General features: G+C 48.0%; 1 protein-coding gene and 1 pseudogene across 1 annotated transcript; one reads left to right on the forward strand and one right to left on the reverse strand.

Moving 5' to 3' along the window:
* LOC114583757 (5S ribosomal RNA) lies at positions 1-112 on the reverse strand (annotated as a pseudogene).
* A 4,637-nt stretch (positions 113-4,749) lies between these two features.
* On the forward strand, positions 4,750-13,463 carry C13H19orf81 (chromosome 13 C19orf81 homolog). The gene is made up of 6 exons (XM_028703653.2): positions 4,750-5,316; positions 6,704-6,768; positions 9,329-9,419; positions 9,847-9,967; positions 11,714-11,853; positions 13,010-13,463. The coding sequence occupies exons 1-6, from the start codon at positions 5,210-5,212 to the stop codon at positions 13,215-13,217; spliced, it is 732 nt and encodes a 243-aa protein (XP_028559486.1). The 5' UTR covers positions 4,750-5,209; the 3' UTR covers positions 13,218-13,463.
* The last annotated feature ends 2,067 nt before the right edge of the window (positions 13,464-15,530 follow it).

Here is a 15,530-nt window from a genome sequence, read left to right on the forward strand (position 1 = left end):
TGATGGCACCCAGAATTCCCAGGCGGTCTCCCATCCAAGTACTAACCAGGCCTAACCCTGCTTAGCTTCTGAGGTCAGATGAGGTAAGGCATGTTCAGGGTAGTATGCCAGTATATGCATGTTTAAGCCCACTGTCCTGGTACACTGGACTTCAGCTTGTAGGTCGAGACCCACTAGTGGGGTCATGGCCTCATCCAAGGTGGATTGCAACAGGAGCACTACCACCATGCAAATATATGGTAAAAGGTTAAGACACGGGACCCTAAGTGCATGTTTGGGTTAAAAGTGGGTCTGAAATGGCCAGAGACTAGTGCCCTAGCATATGATTTTTTCCCCCTACACATTACTTGCCTAGAGAACTGAATTGCAAAATTCAGAGAAGTGCAAATTTCAAATACAGTGGTACCTTGGGTTACAGACGATACAGGTTACAGACTCCAATAACCCAGAAATAGTACCTCGGGTTAAGAACTTTGCTTCAGGATGAGAACAGAAATCGCACGGTGGCAGCAGGAGGCCCCATTAGCTAAAGTGGTACCTCAGGTTAAGAACAGTTTCAGGTTAAGAATGGACCTCCAGAACTAATTACGTTCTTAACCAGAGGTACCACTTTACCCTTTCGGTATGTAAAGTGTGAATTAGGTAGGATCACCTATGAATGTGATCTGAAACAGATTTACTCCCAATCCCTATATACAGGTATTGGGTCAGTCTCCCTGGCCATCTCAATGCATTTCAAGGTCACAGAACATTGGGAAGGGCAATCTTTTGGATGGGGGTGGAGGGCTTTTGGGGAATATCCCGAAAAAAACATTATGAAAACAACTAAGCGCTCTGAAACACATTTTAATGGCTATTTGGAAAAGCAATTCACTCCTCGGGACTTTCAGCAACTTAATTTTTTCCCCAGGCTGCTAGCTAATCTTTGGCACTCTGCAACAAGGTGATTGGCAAATGGAACTGCAAATATTACCGGGGTCTCCGAATAGCTCTCTGTCTATTATGCATCTCAGCATAAATGGGAGAGATGCTGCAGAGCCAGAGACCCTTCCAAAGAGGCAACTTAATTAAAACCGCTGCAGTTTTCTTGTTAATGGTAGGACAGGGAATGGCATTTACCTTGCATGTGGTTCACTGAAGGGCTTTGCTGGCTGCGTGTGCTACTGAAAGAGGGAGCAGGCAGGGTAGGACTTGGGGGGGGGAGGGTGAGGCCCCAGGCTCCACTAAGCAGAATGAGCTGGTGGACCCCCAAATGCAGTGGGGCAGGCTTGCCTCATTCTGAAGTAAGCAAAGGAAGATTCAGCATCCTCTGAAGAGCCTCTCTCCTGTAAGATATTTAAGTCTATATAGCCTAACCTAATGGAAGTGAGAGCTGGACCATAAAGGAGGCTGATCGCCGAAGAATTGATGCTTTGGAATTATGGTGCTGGAGGAGACTCTTGAGAGTCCCATGGACTGCAAGAAGATCAAACCTATCCATTCTTAAGGAAATCAGCCCTGAGTGCTCACTGGAAGGACAGATCCTGAAGCTGAGGCTCCAATACTTTGGCCACCTCATGAGAAGAGAAGACTCCCTGGAAAAGACCCTGATGTTGGGAAAGATGGAGGGCACAAGGAGAAGGGGACGACAGAGGATGAGATGGTTGGGCAGTGTTCTCGAAGCTACCAGCATGAGTTTGACCAAACTGCGGGAGGCAGTGGAAGACAGGAGTGCCTGGTGTGCTCTGGTCCGGGGGGTCATGAAGAGTCGGACACGACTAAACGACTAAACAACACAGCCTAACCTAACTACATCAGTGGGTTGGACTTGTCAACATGCAGAGGGCTGGGAGGCAAGCCTCTGCTGGGCCATTCCCTTCCAGCCGTCCCGCTGCGAAGACCCCCGCCTCTGCTCTGACGTAAATCAGCGACCCGGGTTTGAGAGCCAGGGCACACTATCAGCGGATCGAACTGTGCACACAGAATAGGCGTGAGGCTTGTGGAAGCATACTATAACTACAGATTTATTAATCATAAATCAGGACAAAGAAACATGTCGTCTCTCTCTCATGTTGTCTCAGTGAGAACAGCTAAAAGCAAAAACTATACACATAACGGAAGTTCCCAGCATACTGTGCTGGAATGTAAACAGACATGTGACACGTGACAATCCCATGTCTGTTCCTTAAGGTGGAATGGAAATGTCAACAGGACTAACTACAATGTTGAAACCCGCAAGGGAAGAAGGCTCAATACCAGGGGATTGGTGGTAGGATGTCAATGAGTGTTCAGAGGGAGAAGACTGGGAGGAGGAAACTGAAGAGGTAACAGGGAGAAGCTGCGGTAAACTGAAGTCCGTAAGCAGAAGCAGGGAAGGTGAGAGGCCAAGAGGCAGAGATGAGTCAGGCTGCTGAAGGAGCACAGGGATCTCCCCTCCTGCTGCAACAAGCTCGCCTCCCTCCTGGTCTCCCGGGACCAGAAGAGGCATGAAGCGGAAGAAGCAAAGGCAGGTACACTGGCATAGTCTCATATTGCTTGGAAAAAACCCTGGAGGGGAATAGACTTAGGTGGCTGTGGGAAGGTGGGGAACTTTAGTTTCTGCAACTACCTCATATGGGAGAGGGGGCAAGACCTACCTGCTCATTAGGCCCAGTATGCCTGTGTGGATCCTGCATTTCTAATAAGGAATTAATTTCACCCACTCTGTGTGATTTGCTGCGGGCTCGCTTCTGACAATGAGCTGGCTCTGCGTGCCATTGGCTCTGGCTCCACCTGCTGGCAGTCTCCCCATCTTCTACATCCCCCTCCCTTGCAGCGGAGTCAGCATTCTGGAACCCCGGAACTGGTTTTGAATCTTTGCTGTTGGCCTGCTGGAAGGCTGAAACCTCTTAAACCAGAAAAAAAGATAAGGTTAGCTGGAGGAGGCTAGGCAGGGATGCCAGCCTTGTGGAGGCCTTGAACTGGGAGAATCTGCCTCCATAGCCTATTCATTCCAGAGGATGCCATGCTGTTTTGGGGAGTGACTGAGTGGTTTGGGTGGCAGGTGCTAGAGGGCAGGTTTACTGCAGGGGTGTGGGATCCTTGTGCCTCTCCAGATGTGGTTGGATTCCTGCTCCTATCACCTGTAGTCAGTAGGGCCAATAGCTAGGGATGGTGAGCCTAGGGCTTGCCGATTGGAAGGTTGGCGGTTCGAATCCCCGCGACGGGGTGAGTTCCCATTGCTCGGTCTCATCTCCTGCCCACCTAGCAATTCAAAAGCACGTCAAAGTGCAAGTAGATAAATAGGTACCACTCTGGCATGAAGGTAAATGGCGTTTCTGTGTGCTGCTCTGGTTCGCCAGAAGCGGCTTAGTCATGCTGGCCACATGACCCGGAAAAACTGTCTGCGGACAAACGCTCGCTCCCTTGGCCAGTAAAGCAAGATGAGCACCGCAACCCCAGAGTCGTTCGCGACTGGACTTAACTGTCAGGGGTCCTTTACCTTTACCTTTTTTTAACCTCTCAATGGCCACAGGTTTCCTATCCCTACCTAGCTATGTGTTCTATTATGAATTTGGTTACTAGTTCCCAGTTCCGTACTTGCACAAATGTTCAAAAAAGAGCTCAGCCAGTAGAATTTTTAAAAGGAACTAAGGTTTATGGGGTGGCCCAAAGCTTATGGGGTGCACCCTCCTCCAATCCTTCTTTGTAAGTGCCATCTGGGCTCATCATGTACCAATTGGTGTTGCAGCCCACCCCCAGTTTGACTGGAGTATTACTGCGGATCTCCAAAGGGACATGGGATGTTTGTGTTATTGAGATAGATTAAAGCTTATTTTGGGGTGCAGGGGCATATAAACTTCAGTTCCTTTCTAGGTTTCCGTTTGTGCAGAGAAGGACCTGGGAATCAACTGTAAGGCTGGATCTAGGCACATCAAAAAAAGCGTTTCAGGAAACGTGTTGCAAACTTCATTAAGGGAAATCACGCTGGCGAAAGACAGGACTCCACAGAGCCATCTGGTGTCACAGTGCTGTAACTCATATAAAGCACATTTTCTTCACTAATGTAGCTGAGTCCCAGCTCCAATATTGCTGTGGTTATCTTCTTTTCACAGAATCATAGAATCATAGAATTGTAGAGTTGGAAGAGACCATGATCTAGTCCACCATCTAGTCCAACCTCCTACAATGCAGGAATCTATTCCAAAGCTCAAACCCACAACCCTGAGATTGAGAGTCTCTTGCTCTACCGACTGAGCAATCAGGTTCTTTGATAGACCCTTTGTCCTGTTCCAAGGACTCTGCCTTATTCCACGGCCGATGGCTTGTCCAGCTAGCCCAGTCCAGAAGGTATGGGAAGTTGTTGAACTACAACTCCCATCAGCTCTAGCCACAGTCGGCCAATAGACAGGGATGATGGGAGTTGTGGTTCAACGACATCTGGAGGTCCAAAGGTTCCTCACACCAGTAGCATGATCTGCTCCAGGGTTTCCCAAATCTGGGCTTCCAGCTGTTTTGGGAACTACAAATCCCATCATGCTAGCTATGGATGATGGGAGTTGTAGTATAAACAACTGCTGGAAACCAAAGTTTGGGAAACTCTGATCTACTCTGACTGGCATTGGCTCACCGGGGTACCTTAGGCAGAGAGGTCTATCTGCTATCTGAGCCTTTTTTTAACTGGAGGTGCCAGGTTTGGAAACTGGGGCACTGGGCGCTCCAGGACCCTGTGATTGAAGGACTGGATCACATGTTAAAGTAAATTTGCCCTGATTGCAGGAGCCAGGCTTGAGTTAAGCTGCTGCTTTGAAGCATGTTTAAACAGTCCTTATTACCCTGTCTTAGAACAGTCCTTATTACCCTGCTGAGGAAGAGTACAGATCAAAACGTGTTGGGAATAAAAAACAATCCATGCAGCTGGTTTCTTTCTCTGCAAGCCCTGATTGCCCTCCCCATGACAATTGATCCTCCTCCCTGCAATGTAAATGTCTCCCAACATGATGTCCCTGATCTATATGGAGAACAGGAGTGGATGAATCTGTCCGTTTTGGTTTTTCTCATTTTTCAGTCTTCAGTCCAGTTCCCCCTAGGTTTACAAACCGTAAAATAAAATAAAAAGTCACAGTGCAGATTCCTCAGCATTCTAGTGCAGATCTCTCTTAATAGACACATGCATATTTATATATGTTATGAATTTTGCCCAATGTACACATATATTTTTTTTGCAAGCGATTTCCACTGATATACTGTAATGCATTCCTGTATGTCGCTGTCACGCAAATACCTGAATTTGTATGAAAGCTTTCCCCCAACAGACACATTTTGCGGTTGGAGGACTGCATCACAAAATTTGGAGAGGTGAGGCTTTCAAAGGGTAGCTGGATTTTGGCTCACGTTATTGTTTGGAGGGGGGTGGGGAGTGCAAATCGGGGCGTTTGGCTTCGTGATTTAAAATGCAAACTGTGCCGAATTTCTTTAACAGGCGAATCCTTCCAAATGTGAAATAACGACATGTATGGCTGCTTCGAAATGCCCAGGATAACATCAGAAAAGTCTCAGTGTGCTTCCATCTCAGTTTCTTATTCTTCCTTGTAAAATGAGATGATTCCTACTAATTTCTCACGGCTGCTTTGGGGAGGGCAAAAATAAAAAAGAGAATATAAGAACACAAGAAGAAACTTGCTGGCTAAGACCAAAGGCGCAGCTAGCAATTATTATTATTATTATTATTATTATTATTATTATTATTATTATTATTCCGGTACTCTGTAGCAGGGTGCCTCTAATCCCAGAGCCAGGATTTAGTCATCATGCCCAGCAGCTATTCATATTTTCCTTCCCCATATGCTTGCCTTAATGCCCTTTCCAAGGCCAAGTAAGCTTAGTGACTACCACTGCCTCTTGTGGCAGAGAGTTCCATAAGTTAATCTGTGCAGTTGTTTATTTAAAATGTGGCATGAAACCCAGTGGTTTATTATGGCAGATACGGGAGCGTGTTCGACCGGTCTGCCCTTCGCCAGCAACCTCCTGCCTGCTTTCTTAAACTCTAACCGTGGATGGCTGAAACCGACTGTCAGCTTCCTTCTCCTTAGTCTGCATTTAGCCTTTGTAGAACTCAGTAGGGGCTGGATCTACACTGACTGTAAAAACGCTTTAAAATAGAGAAATATACAGCTCTCAATGCAATTTTACATTGATGATCTTACATTGCTCTACAGCGCCCTCTGGTGTCACATGCTTAAAACACATTTATTTCAAATGACCAGTATAGGATGAAGATTGAGATAAAATGAAAATCAATTACCTCTGCCTGTCACTCACTCTCTGGCGCCACCTACTGTTGGTCTTCCTTACCTTTTGCCCAACCAAGTCCCTTCTCTCTCCTTGCCTGGAAGTGCAAACTCCAGACGGCTGTGCAATTGCTCACAAAACTAACCAACCTGTTGTGTAAACCGCTTTGAGGTTTTTACAGTCAAGCGGTGTGTAAGTTTTATGAAATAAATAAAATAAACGAACCCACGGCACGCCAACTGCTGCTGGTTACATCAAAGCAATAATTAATTTGGGGGTGGGAATTGAGAGATTCCTTCTTAATTTCAGAATCTAAAAGGTGTGGAAGGCACAACTGCTCTTTCTCCATATGCAAAAGCCAGAGCATTTTTTTGGGGGGGTGGGGGACTGGGGAGGCCACATTTCGGTTATTACCAAGCAGGCTTAACCCATGTTGCTTTCCCCTGTTCCCTAGGATGCAAGAAGACGAGAATGAAGGGGCTAAATTGCGTTCCAGTTCCGGCATCCAGTGGGAGCCAAGTAAGGGTCAGGAGACACATGAAACACCACTATTAGGAACATAGGAAACAGCTGTATACCATCTAGCCCAATGCCATCTGCAATGACTTGGCAACAGGTTCCAAGATTTCAGGCAGAGGTCATCCTCAGGCCTGCTTGAAGACATAACCTCCCACAGATGAAAACAGGAGGCATCCTATTCCCCAACTATTTATACCCTGCCCATCTGACTGGGTTGCCCCAGCCACTCTGGGTGGCTTCCAACATATATAAAAACGTAATAAAGCATTAAACATCAAAAAACTTCCCTTCAAATGGCTCAGGAGTCGCATAACTCCGTAACCTGCCAGGAGTTCAGCCTACACTCAAATAGGACCCTGGCAGAGACACATGCCCTACTGGCATGTTCCCTCCCTCCTGGTCAATCGTTCAGGAGCTTCATAAGCTTTCTTCTGCCTGAACATCACAGCAACCGATGCCAACTGACACCGGCACACTTAGGGATCCGCAGAGTCTTCGCAGCATTGCGTGACAGACCTCAGCAACTCAGCATTTTGGCTAATCTACTTTGTTTACATATAAACACACACGGAGCACTGCAACATGGCTCCCTCTTTCTCTAGCATCAGACAGCAAAGAGAAAAAGAGCAAAGGACAATAGTCCCACTTCACGGAACACAGTAACACAAACATCCTGTCTCCGTCACTTCCCACTCTGTGGAGTCAAAACACACACCGTCATGTGAAAGACAAAAATCCCATGACTGCAATCATGGAGCAGGAATTCTAACATAACCTCCATCATTTCTCTGATGAAAGTAGGGACGTCTTCAGGGAAAGCGGGACATTCTGGGATCAAATCAGAAACCAGGACAGCTTCTGCAAATCTGGGACTGTCCCTGGAAAATAGGGAGACTTGGTCTGCACAGTCTAAATGGAAACGAGATTCCCTACCACTAAGCCACAGCCCTTCCCCATTCTTGGCCTCCGTGAGCGTTGGGGGCTTCAGCTGACAAAGCCCTGCTCACGTTCCTTCTCCCTCCCGCTTTCCCTGCAGCACCCCATCGGAAGAAGATGCTGGTGCTGCCAATACCGGCTTTTAACATAATTATCCAGTCCTAAACACAGTAGAGTTTGAACCCATGCCAGGAAAAATGTAGCAGTGAAATGAGGAGGAGGAGGAAGGGAGCTGAGGGGTTGGAAGTACAGATAGGAGCGAGGCAGGAGAAGGCTCAGGCTGATGCTGGAACTCAATTCCGCAAGCATCTAGTGCAGGGATGGGGAACCTGAGGCCAACCAGGCACTGCTGGACCACAGTTCCCATCGTCTCTGAGTTATACTGACTGGGGCAGGCCAGGGCTGATGGTAGTTCAAGTTGTTTGGAGAGCACCATATTGGCTATAGCCGGTTTGATCTACAGAATGGGGAGATAAAGCCGGGGCAGGGTGTGGGTGTGTGTAGGAGAAAATAGCCTGGTTACCTGAATCCCAGATTTAGCTCCTTCCCCTCGTGGTCCTGAGAAGGGGGCTAAAACCCTGGAACTTCAGTCAAGCCCTGAGACTCAATAGCCGTACTATAGAACCAGGTACACACACGCACGACTATAGCAGGAGGGTTTTACAGCAATAAAACGATAGGCCGTTTTATTCTACAGACCTTGCAGAGATGTGTGTGGCTCTCCTGCCTGTTTCATCTTAATGTAACCCTCTATGGTAATCCCTTATAGCAGTTCAAAAGCACTCCCGGGTGCAAGTAGATAAATAGGGACCGCTTACTAGCGGGAAGGTAAACGGTGTTTCCGTGCTCTGGCTCGCCAGAGCAGCGATGTCACGCTGGCCACGTGACCCGGAAGTGTCTCTGGACAGCGCTGGCCCCCGGCCTCTTGAGTGAGATGGGCGCACAACCCTAGAGTCTGTCAAGACTGGCCCGTACGGGCAGGGGTACCTTTACCTTTACCTTTATGGTAATCCCTTAGTTGATTATTTATACATACATACATACATACATACATACATACATACATATGTATATTTATACATACATACCCTGCCCATCTGGCTGGGTTTCCCCAGCCACTCTGGGCAGCTCCCAACAGAATATTAAAAACACAACAAAACATCAAACATTATAAACTTCCCTAAACAGGGCTGCCTTCAGATGACTTCTAAAAGTCAGATAGTTGTCTTATCTCCTTGACATCTGATGGAAGGGTGTTCCACAGAGCGGGCGCCACTACCGAGAAGACCCTCTGCCTGGTTCCTTGTAACCTCACTTCTCAAAGGGAGGGAACCGCCACAAGGCCCTCAGAGCTGGACGTCAGTGTCCGGGCTGGATGATGGGGGTGGAGACGCTCCTTAGGTATACAGGGCCAAGGCCATTTAGGGCTTTAAAGGTCAGCACCAACACTTTGAATTGTGCTCGGAAACATAATGTGATTTTTATGGGTGTATCTGAAGAAGTGTGCATGCACACGAAAGCTCATACCAAGAACTAACTTAGTTGGTCTTTAAGGTGCTACTGGAAGGAATTTTTTTTGTTGTGATTTTTATGATGATCCTTATCATTCTTTTTCCTTCTGCAGCCCTTCTTCTGCCGGAAAGCGAGAGTGAAGAGGGAACCTCTTGTCTGTTCCTTGACTTGGAGCAGCATTGTCCCCCGCCACGTAAAACCTCGTAAGTACTATTTATGTCAGTGTTTTCCTGGGTCATAAGAATGTAATTTCCAGGGACAGAGTTATCCAGCTTTGCTTTCCTCTGGAGGAGAGAATACTGAAGGCTCGGGATATATTTCCAAATAAACTGGCTTTATTTCACCTGGGTCAAAGATCCAGTTTGGCACACCTCCCCATGTGCATTTGTGTACACACACACACACACACACGCAGAGAGAGAGAGAGGCCCCCTCTGGAGGCTTCACCTGGGGCAAAAAAACCTGGCTAGCCCCTGCTCCCCACCATAGCTACAGCTCTTCCTTAAGAGGTGTCGATGCACAATGAACAAGTTTCCAAAATATATAGTAGATAGCTAAGATAAGACCAATCAACAGTGTGGTGTAGAGATTTCAGCTTTCGTTCTTCTTCCCCACACTTCCCCTCCCCAGGCGTCAATACTTGAAGCGGATCATTGCAGAATATGAGGCACTGGACATGGAAATCCCGTGTATTCGCAAGTTCCCCAAGCCCCCAGCTGCCCGGCCCCTTTGCCTCTGTCTGGAGAGTCCGGTCAGTCTTCAGGAAGGAATCCTTTGGCTGGTGGGAGGAACAGACTGGGGGTGTGGAATCTCTGGGCCGCCGGGACCATATAACACTGGTCCTGAAAGACTTACCATTGGCTTCCAGTACATTTCTGAGCACATTTCAAAGTGTTGGTGCTGACCTTTAAAGCCCTCAACAGCCTTGGCCCTGTATACCTGAAGGAGCGTCTCCACCTCATCGTTCAGCCTGGACAATGAGGTCTAGCGCCAAGGGCCTTCTGGCAGTTTCCTCACTGCGAGAAGTGAAGGTACAGGGAACCAGGCAGAGGGCCTTCTCAGTAGTGGCACACACCCTGTAGAACGCCCTCCCATCACATGTCAACGAAATAAACAACTGCAGTGGAACCTCAGTTTTCGAACGTCATCTGTTCTGGAAGACCGTTCGGCTTCCAAAAAGTTCAAAAACCGAGAATCAAAGGGGGGGAAATGAAAAATGCACATTGGAAGACGTTCGGCTTCTGAAAATCTTTTGAAAACAGAAGCATTCACTTCCAGGTTGTTGGCGTTCGGGTTCTGAATTGTTCAGTTTCTGAAGCGTTAGACAACCACGGTTCCACTGTATCTGACTTTAAGAAGACATCTGAGGGCAGGCCTGTTTAGGGAAGTTTTTTAATGTTTTACTATATGTTGGAAGCTGCCCAGAGTGGCTGGGGCAACCCAGTTAGATGGATGGGGTACAAATCAATAAAGACAATATTGCTGTCACATGACTGTCACAAGCTTATTTTCTTCTGTCCTGGAGGGTAGGACTCGGACCAATGGCTTCCAGTTACAAGGTAGGAGATGATGGGACGCGGGTGGCGCTGTGGGTAAAAGCCTCAGCGCCTAGGGCTTGCTGATCGAAAGGTCGGCGGTTCGAATCCCCGCAGCGGGGTGTGCTCCCGCTGCTTGGTCCCAGCGCCTGCCAACCTAGCAGTTCGAAAGCATCCCCGGGTGCAAGTAGATAAATAGGGACCGCTTACTAGCGGGAAGGTAAACGGCGTTCCGTGTGCTGCGCTGGCTCGCCAGATGCAGCTTGTCACGCTGGCCACGTGACCTGGAAGTGTCTTCGGATAGCGCTGGCCCCCGGCCTATAGAGTGAGATGGGCGCACAACCCTAGAGTCTGTCAAGACTGGCCCGTACGGGCAGGGGTACCTTTACCTTTTTATATATTGGAAGCTGCCCAGAGTGGCTGGGGCAACCCAGTTAGATGGATGGGGTACAAATCAATAAAGACAATATTGCTGTCACATGACTGTCACAAGCTTATTTTCTTCTGTCCTGGAGGGTAGGACTCGGACCAATGGCTTCCAGTTACAAGGTAGGAGATGCTGACTAAACAGCAAGAATAACTTTCTGACAGTAAGAGCTGTTAGACAGTGGAATGGTGTCTCTCGGGAGGATGTGGACTCTCCTTCCTTTTAAGCAGAGGCTGGATGACCATCTGCCATGGATGCTTCATAAAGCTGAGATTCCTGCATTGCAGGGGGTTGGACTAGATGACCCTTGGGGTCCCTTCCAATTCTTAAATCGTGGTGCCCAGAATGCAGTATCTTACGCAAAAGAGTGCAGTGCAGAGTTTAATGTAACTGAGGGCCCTGAAAGAAAGGCTGGCTTGGCTGTACATTTCCTATTTCCTAGACTTCTTTTAAGAAGGTTGCTGCACCTCATGGTGAGTGGTCAGAGTGGATGGAATATCAGCTGATGACTTGGGATTCTCCCTTTGCCTTTTAGCCTGAAAAGGAGATGAACCATGCAGAGGTCCTAGCAGCAGTAGAGGAAGCCATTCCAGATGCGTTTGAGTCAGGACTCCTGCGCAGCATCCAGTTTGAGAACATCAATGTGATCTGTGGGACGGCTGGACGGAAGAACAGGTTAGACCAGGGGTCAGCAAACTTTTTCAGCAGGGGGCCGGTCCACTGTCCCTCAGACCTTGTGGGGGGCTGGACTATATTTTTTTTTGGGGGGGGTGAACGAATTCCTATACCCCACAAATAACCCAGAGATGCATTTTAAATAAAAGCACACATTCTACTCATGTAAAAACACGCTGATTCCCGGACCGTCCGTGGGCCGGATTTAAAAGGCAATTGGGCCGCATCCGGCCCCCGGGCCTTAGTTTGCCTACCCATGGGTTAGGCAATTTTACTGTTTATATCCTGCCCATCTGACTGGATTGCCCCAGCCATTCTGGGTGGCTTCCAAAATATATATACCGTATTTTTCGCTCTATAGGATGCACCCCTCTCTGCTCAGCGCCCCTTCAGCGAAGCGGCAGGAGAAACGGAGCCCCTTCCATTTCTCCTCCCGCTTGGCTGAAGGGGCGTTGTGCAGCTCTCCCTCTCTGCTGAAGCCGGGAGAGTCTTGCTCTCCCGGCTTCAGCAAAAGGAACCCGAAGCCTCCGGAGCGCAGCGGGACCTCCCACTGTGTTCCGGAGGCTTCAGGCGGTTATCCCTGAAGCCTGGAAGAGCGAGAGGGGTCGGTGCGCACTGACCCCTCTCGCTCTCCAGGCTTCAGCGAAAGCAACGTGCAGCCTCTGGAGCGCTGAAGCCAAGGAGCCTGCATTCGCTCCATAGGACGTACACACATTTCCCCTTAATTTTTGGAGGGGGAAAAGTGTGTCCTATAGAGCGAAAAATACGGTACATAAAAAAACATTAAACATTTTTTTAAAAGTCTTCCCTATACAGGATTGCCTTCAGACGGCTCAGGAGTCGGATAACTCCATACCCTCCAACATTTCTCTGATGAAAATAGGGACGTCCTAAGGAAAAGCGGGACATTCCGGGATCAAATCGGAAACCAGGACGGCTTCTGTAAACCAGGGACTGTCCCTGGAAAATAGGGACACTTGGAGGGTCTGTAGTTGTTAGGGTTGGCGAGAGGAGCAAGCGGGGCAGTGTGTGTATTTTTGTACGCAGCTCTTGATTTGTGTGTGTGTGTGTTTTAAGGAAGTTGCAGTCCACAAATAGTTTTTATTAAAAAAAATAACAGTACAAATGCCTCCCCCTTCCCTATTTCCACACACAGGTGGCTGATCACAGTGTCAGACTTCCGGACACGGAACCAGCTCCTGTGTTCGGGACTGACTTTGGGCGAAAACCACTTTGTACTGCGGCGCTGGGACGATTTGGTGATGGAGGACTATCGCATGCACCTCCGGAGGGCCCTCGCACGCCAGCGCCTGCTGGACACCCTTAGTGACAACTGGGACGGGAACCAGTTGGAAGGGATATGAAGTCCTGGGAAGAGAACTGTCAGCAGCAGAGAGAAACACGCTGTTTGTCTGTGTATATTTTGCATCTTTCCCCCTCACTATAGAGACTCCCCTTTGGTAGGATGGAGATCCAGCCTGCCAGCTACTCCTGCTGAGAGCAAATTTGGGAAGAGGGCACCCCCTGGAGGCAGTTTGCAGGACTTCCCCTCTCATATGTTGCCAGCACAGTACAGTGTTTCGTATAGGGACATGGGTGGTGCCGTGGTCTAAAGCACTGAGCCTCTTGGGCTTGCCAATCGGAAGGTCGGTGGTTCGAATCCCCGCGACAAAGTGAGCTCCCATTGCTCTGTCCCAGCTTCTGCCATCCTAGCAGTTTGAAAGCACGCCAGTGCAAGTAGATAAATAGGTCCCGCTGTGGCGGGAAGGTAAACGGCGTTTCCGTGCGCTCTGGTTTCCGTCACGGTGTCCCGTTGCACCAGAAGCGGTTTAGTCCTGCTGGCCACATGACCCAGAAAGCTGTCTGTGGACAAACACTGGCTCCCTTGGCCTGAAAGCAATGCCACACATCCCATAGTCACTTAACCGTCCAGGGGTCCTTTCCTTTCCTTTTCACAGTGTTTCGTGTTTCGTGTGCAAGGCCTCAAGCTGGCAGGCAAGCCATGTGTCTTGATCTGTAAGCCATCCTTTGTTTTTCATGCAGGCAACGTGGAGGTGATCTTTCAGGGATGAGCAGAAACGCTTCCCCTTATTAGTGGTTCATGCACAAGACTTCTCATCTCAGGGTCATTGGGCAAAAGATTCCTTCATTGCAGAGGGTCATGGTCCCTTTTGAATTCTATGATTCTATGTCTTGTAGGGCTTGGGGTTTGAAGTTTTAAGCCTTGGCATGGCCTTGTTCAGAGGTGAGCAGCTCTGGATCTCAGCTCCCATCTGCCTCAGCCGGCATGGCCAATAGTCAGGGATGATGGAGGCTGTATCCCAACATCTTCAGGGCACTACATGTTGACGACGCCTGGTTTGCTAGTCTTTAACTGGTACGTTGGGATAAGTGCGTCATATGCAGACCTAAAGTGGGTCACACACAGGAAGCATAATTTTTGTAGTTGTTGAGATTTTTTAAAGGGACGCAGAAATCGTGTGTGCATATGTATATAATATGTGCTATGGATGTATATAGGGCATTGGTGGGGAGGAAAGAAAGCATTAGGAGAGAAGAAGGAAGGAAAGATATATGAGAACAGAAAAGCGGGGATGAAAGAGGGTGAATAACAACAAATAAATGTGAGAGCGAAAGAAAGGGAGGTGAAAGGCAAAGAGGGTGAGGAATGAGGAAAGAGTGAAAGAATTGTAGTTAGAAGGGACCCTTTGGGTCATCTGATCCAACCCACTGCAATTCTGGAATCTGAACACACGGTTCCCCATCCAATTTAAAACCATATCAGACCCTGCTTAGCTTTGTAATGTGCTAGCAGTTTTACTGCTGCACCACATCTAGACTCCAGTATTTGGGCCACACCTATTATTGACTTCTTTTTTTGTATTCATATTTTATCGAAAGAATTTCAATTATAAAGCAATTGTGATATAGAGGGGACAAAAAGCAACAGAAAAATGAGAAAAGAACAAAAATCTCTGGCATACAGCGCTTGGAGGGTTGGCTAACAGGGAATGTGAAAAAGGCTGGTCAGGCCTGCTTTAGCCAGTGTACTTAGGACTGCAACCTCAGTCTGCATAAAGGATGGAGTACTCACAAAGCCACTTAATTAAGGCAGATGAGAAAAAAGGGAGAAAAGTCTTGATAGCACTTTGCTGCAGAAGCTAAATGAAATAGAACATAATATGAAGAGGAAGGAATGGAGGGGTTTTGTCGTTCTTACCTCAGGCCTTGTACAAAGCAGGGAGACATTCAATCAAACATACTGAGAAGAACCTCCCTCAGAACTACATAGCTGATCAGAGCACATGTTACCTCGGTGAGGATCATGCCACTCTGACTGGTCACTAAGCAACACCTACCTACCTACTTACCTACCTGAACACACACCTTCCCAGTTAGCTGCCCTGGGCCAGAGATTACCCAGTGCAAGTATACATGAAATTGAATTGAGTCCTGAATTGTTGACTCTGATCCATTTCATAGGCTTTTTGCTGCTGGAGCAACCTTTGCCAGAAGGCCAAGAACAGGTAAGAGTCAGGAGCCTGTCTCTGAAACCTGGCAGTGCTTACAGTATCTTAATTTCAAACCTAGAACCAATACGAGGTGTTTGACACCAGAATCTAGAATAATAATATTTTCATGGTTTGGTGTTGCTGAACTGTTTTCCTGCTTTGGAA

Source organism: Podarcis muralis, chromosome 13 (genome assembly GCF_964188315.1).
Source record: "Podarcis muralis chromosome 13, rPodMur119.hap1.1, whole genome shotgun sequence".
Taxonomy (NCBI): domain Eukaryota; kingdom Metazoa; phylum Chordata; class Lepidosauria; order Squamata; family Lacertidae; genus Podarcis; species Podarcis muralis.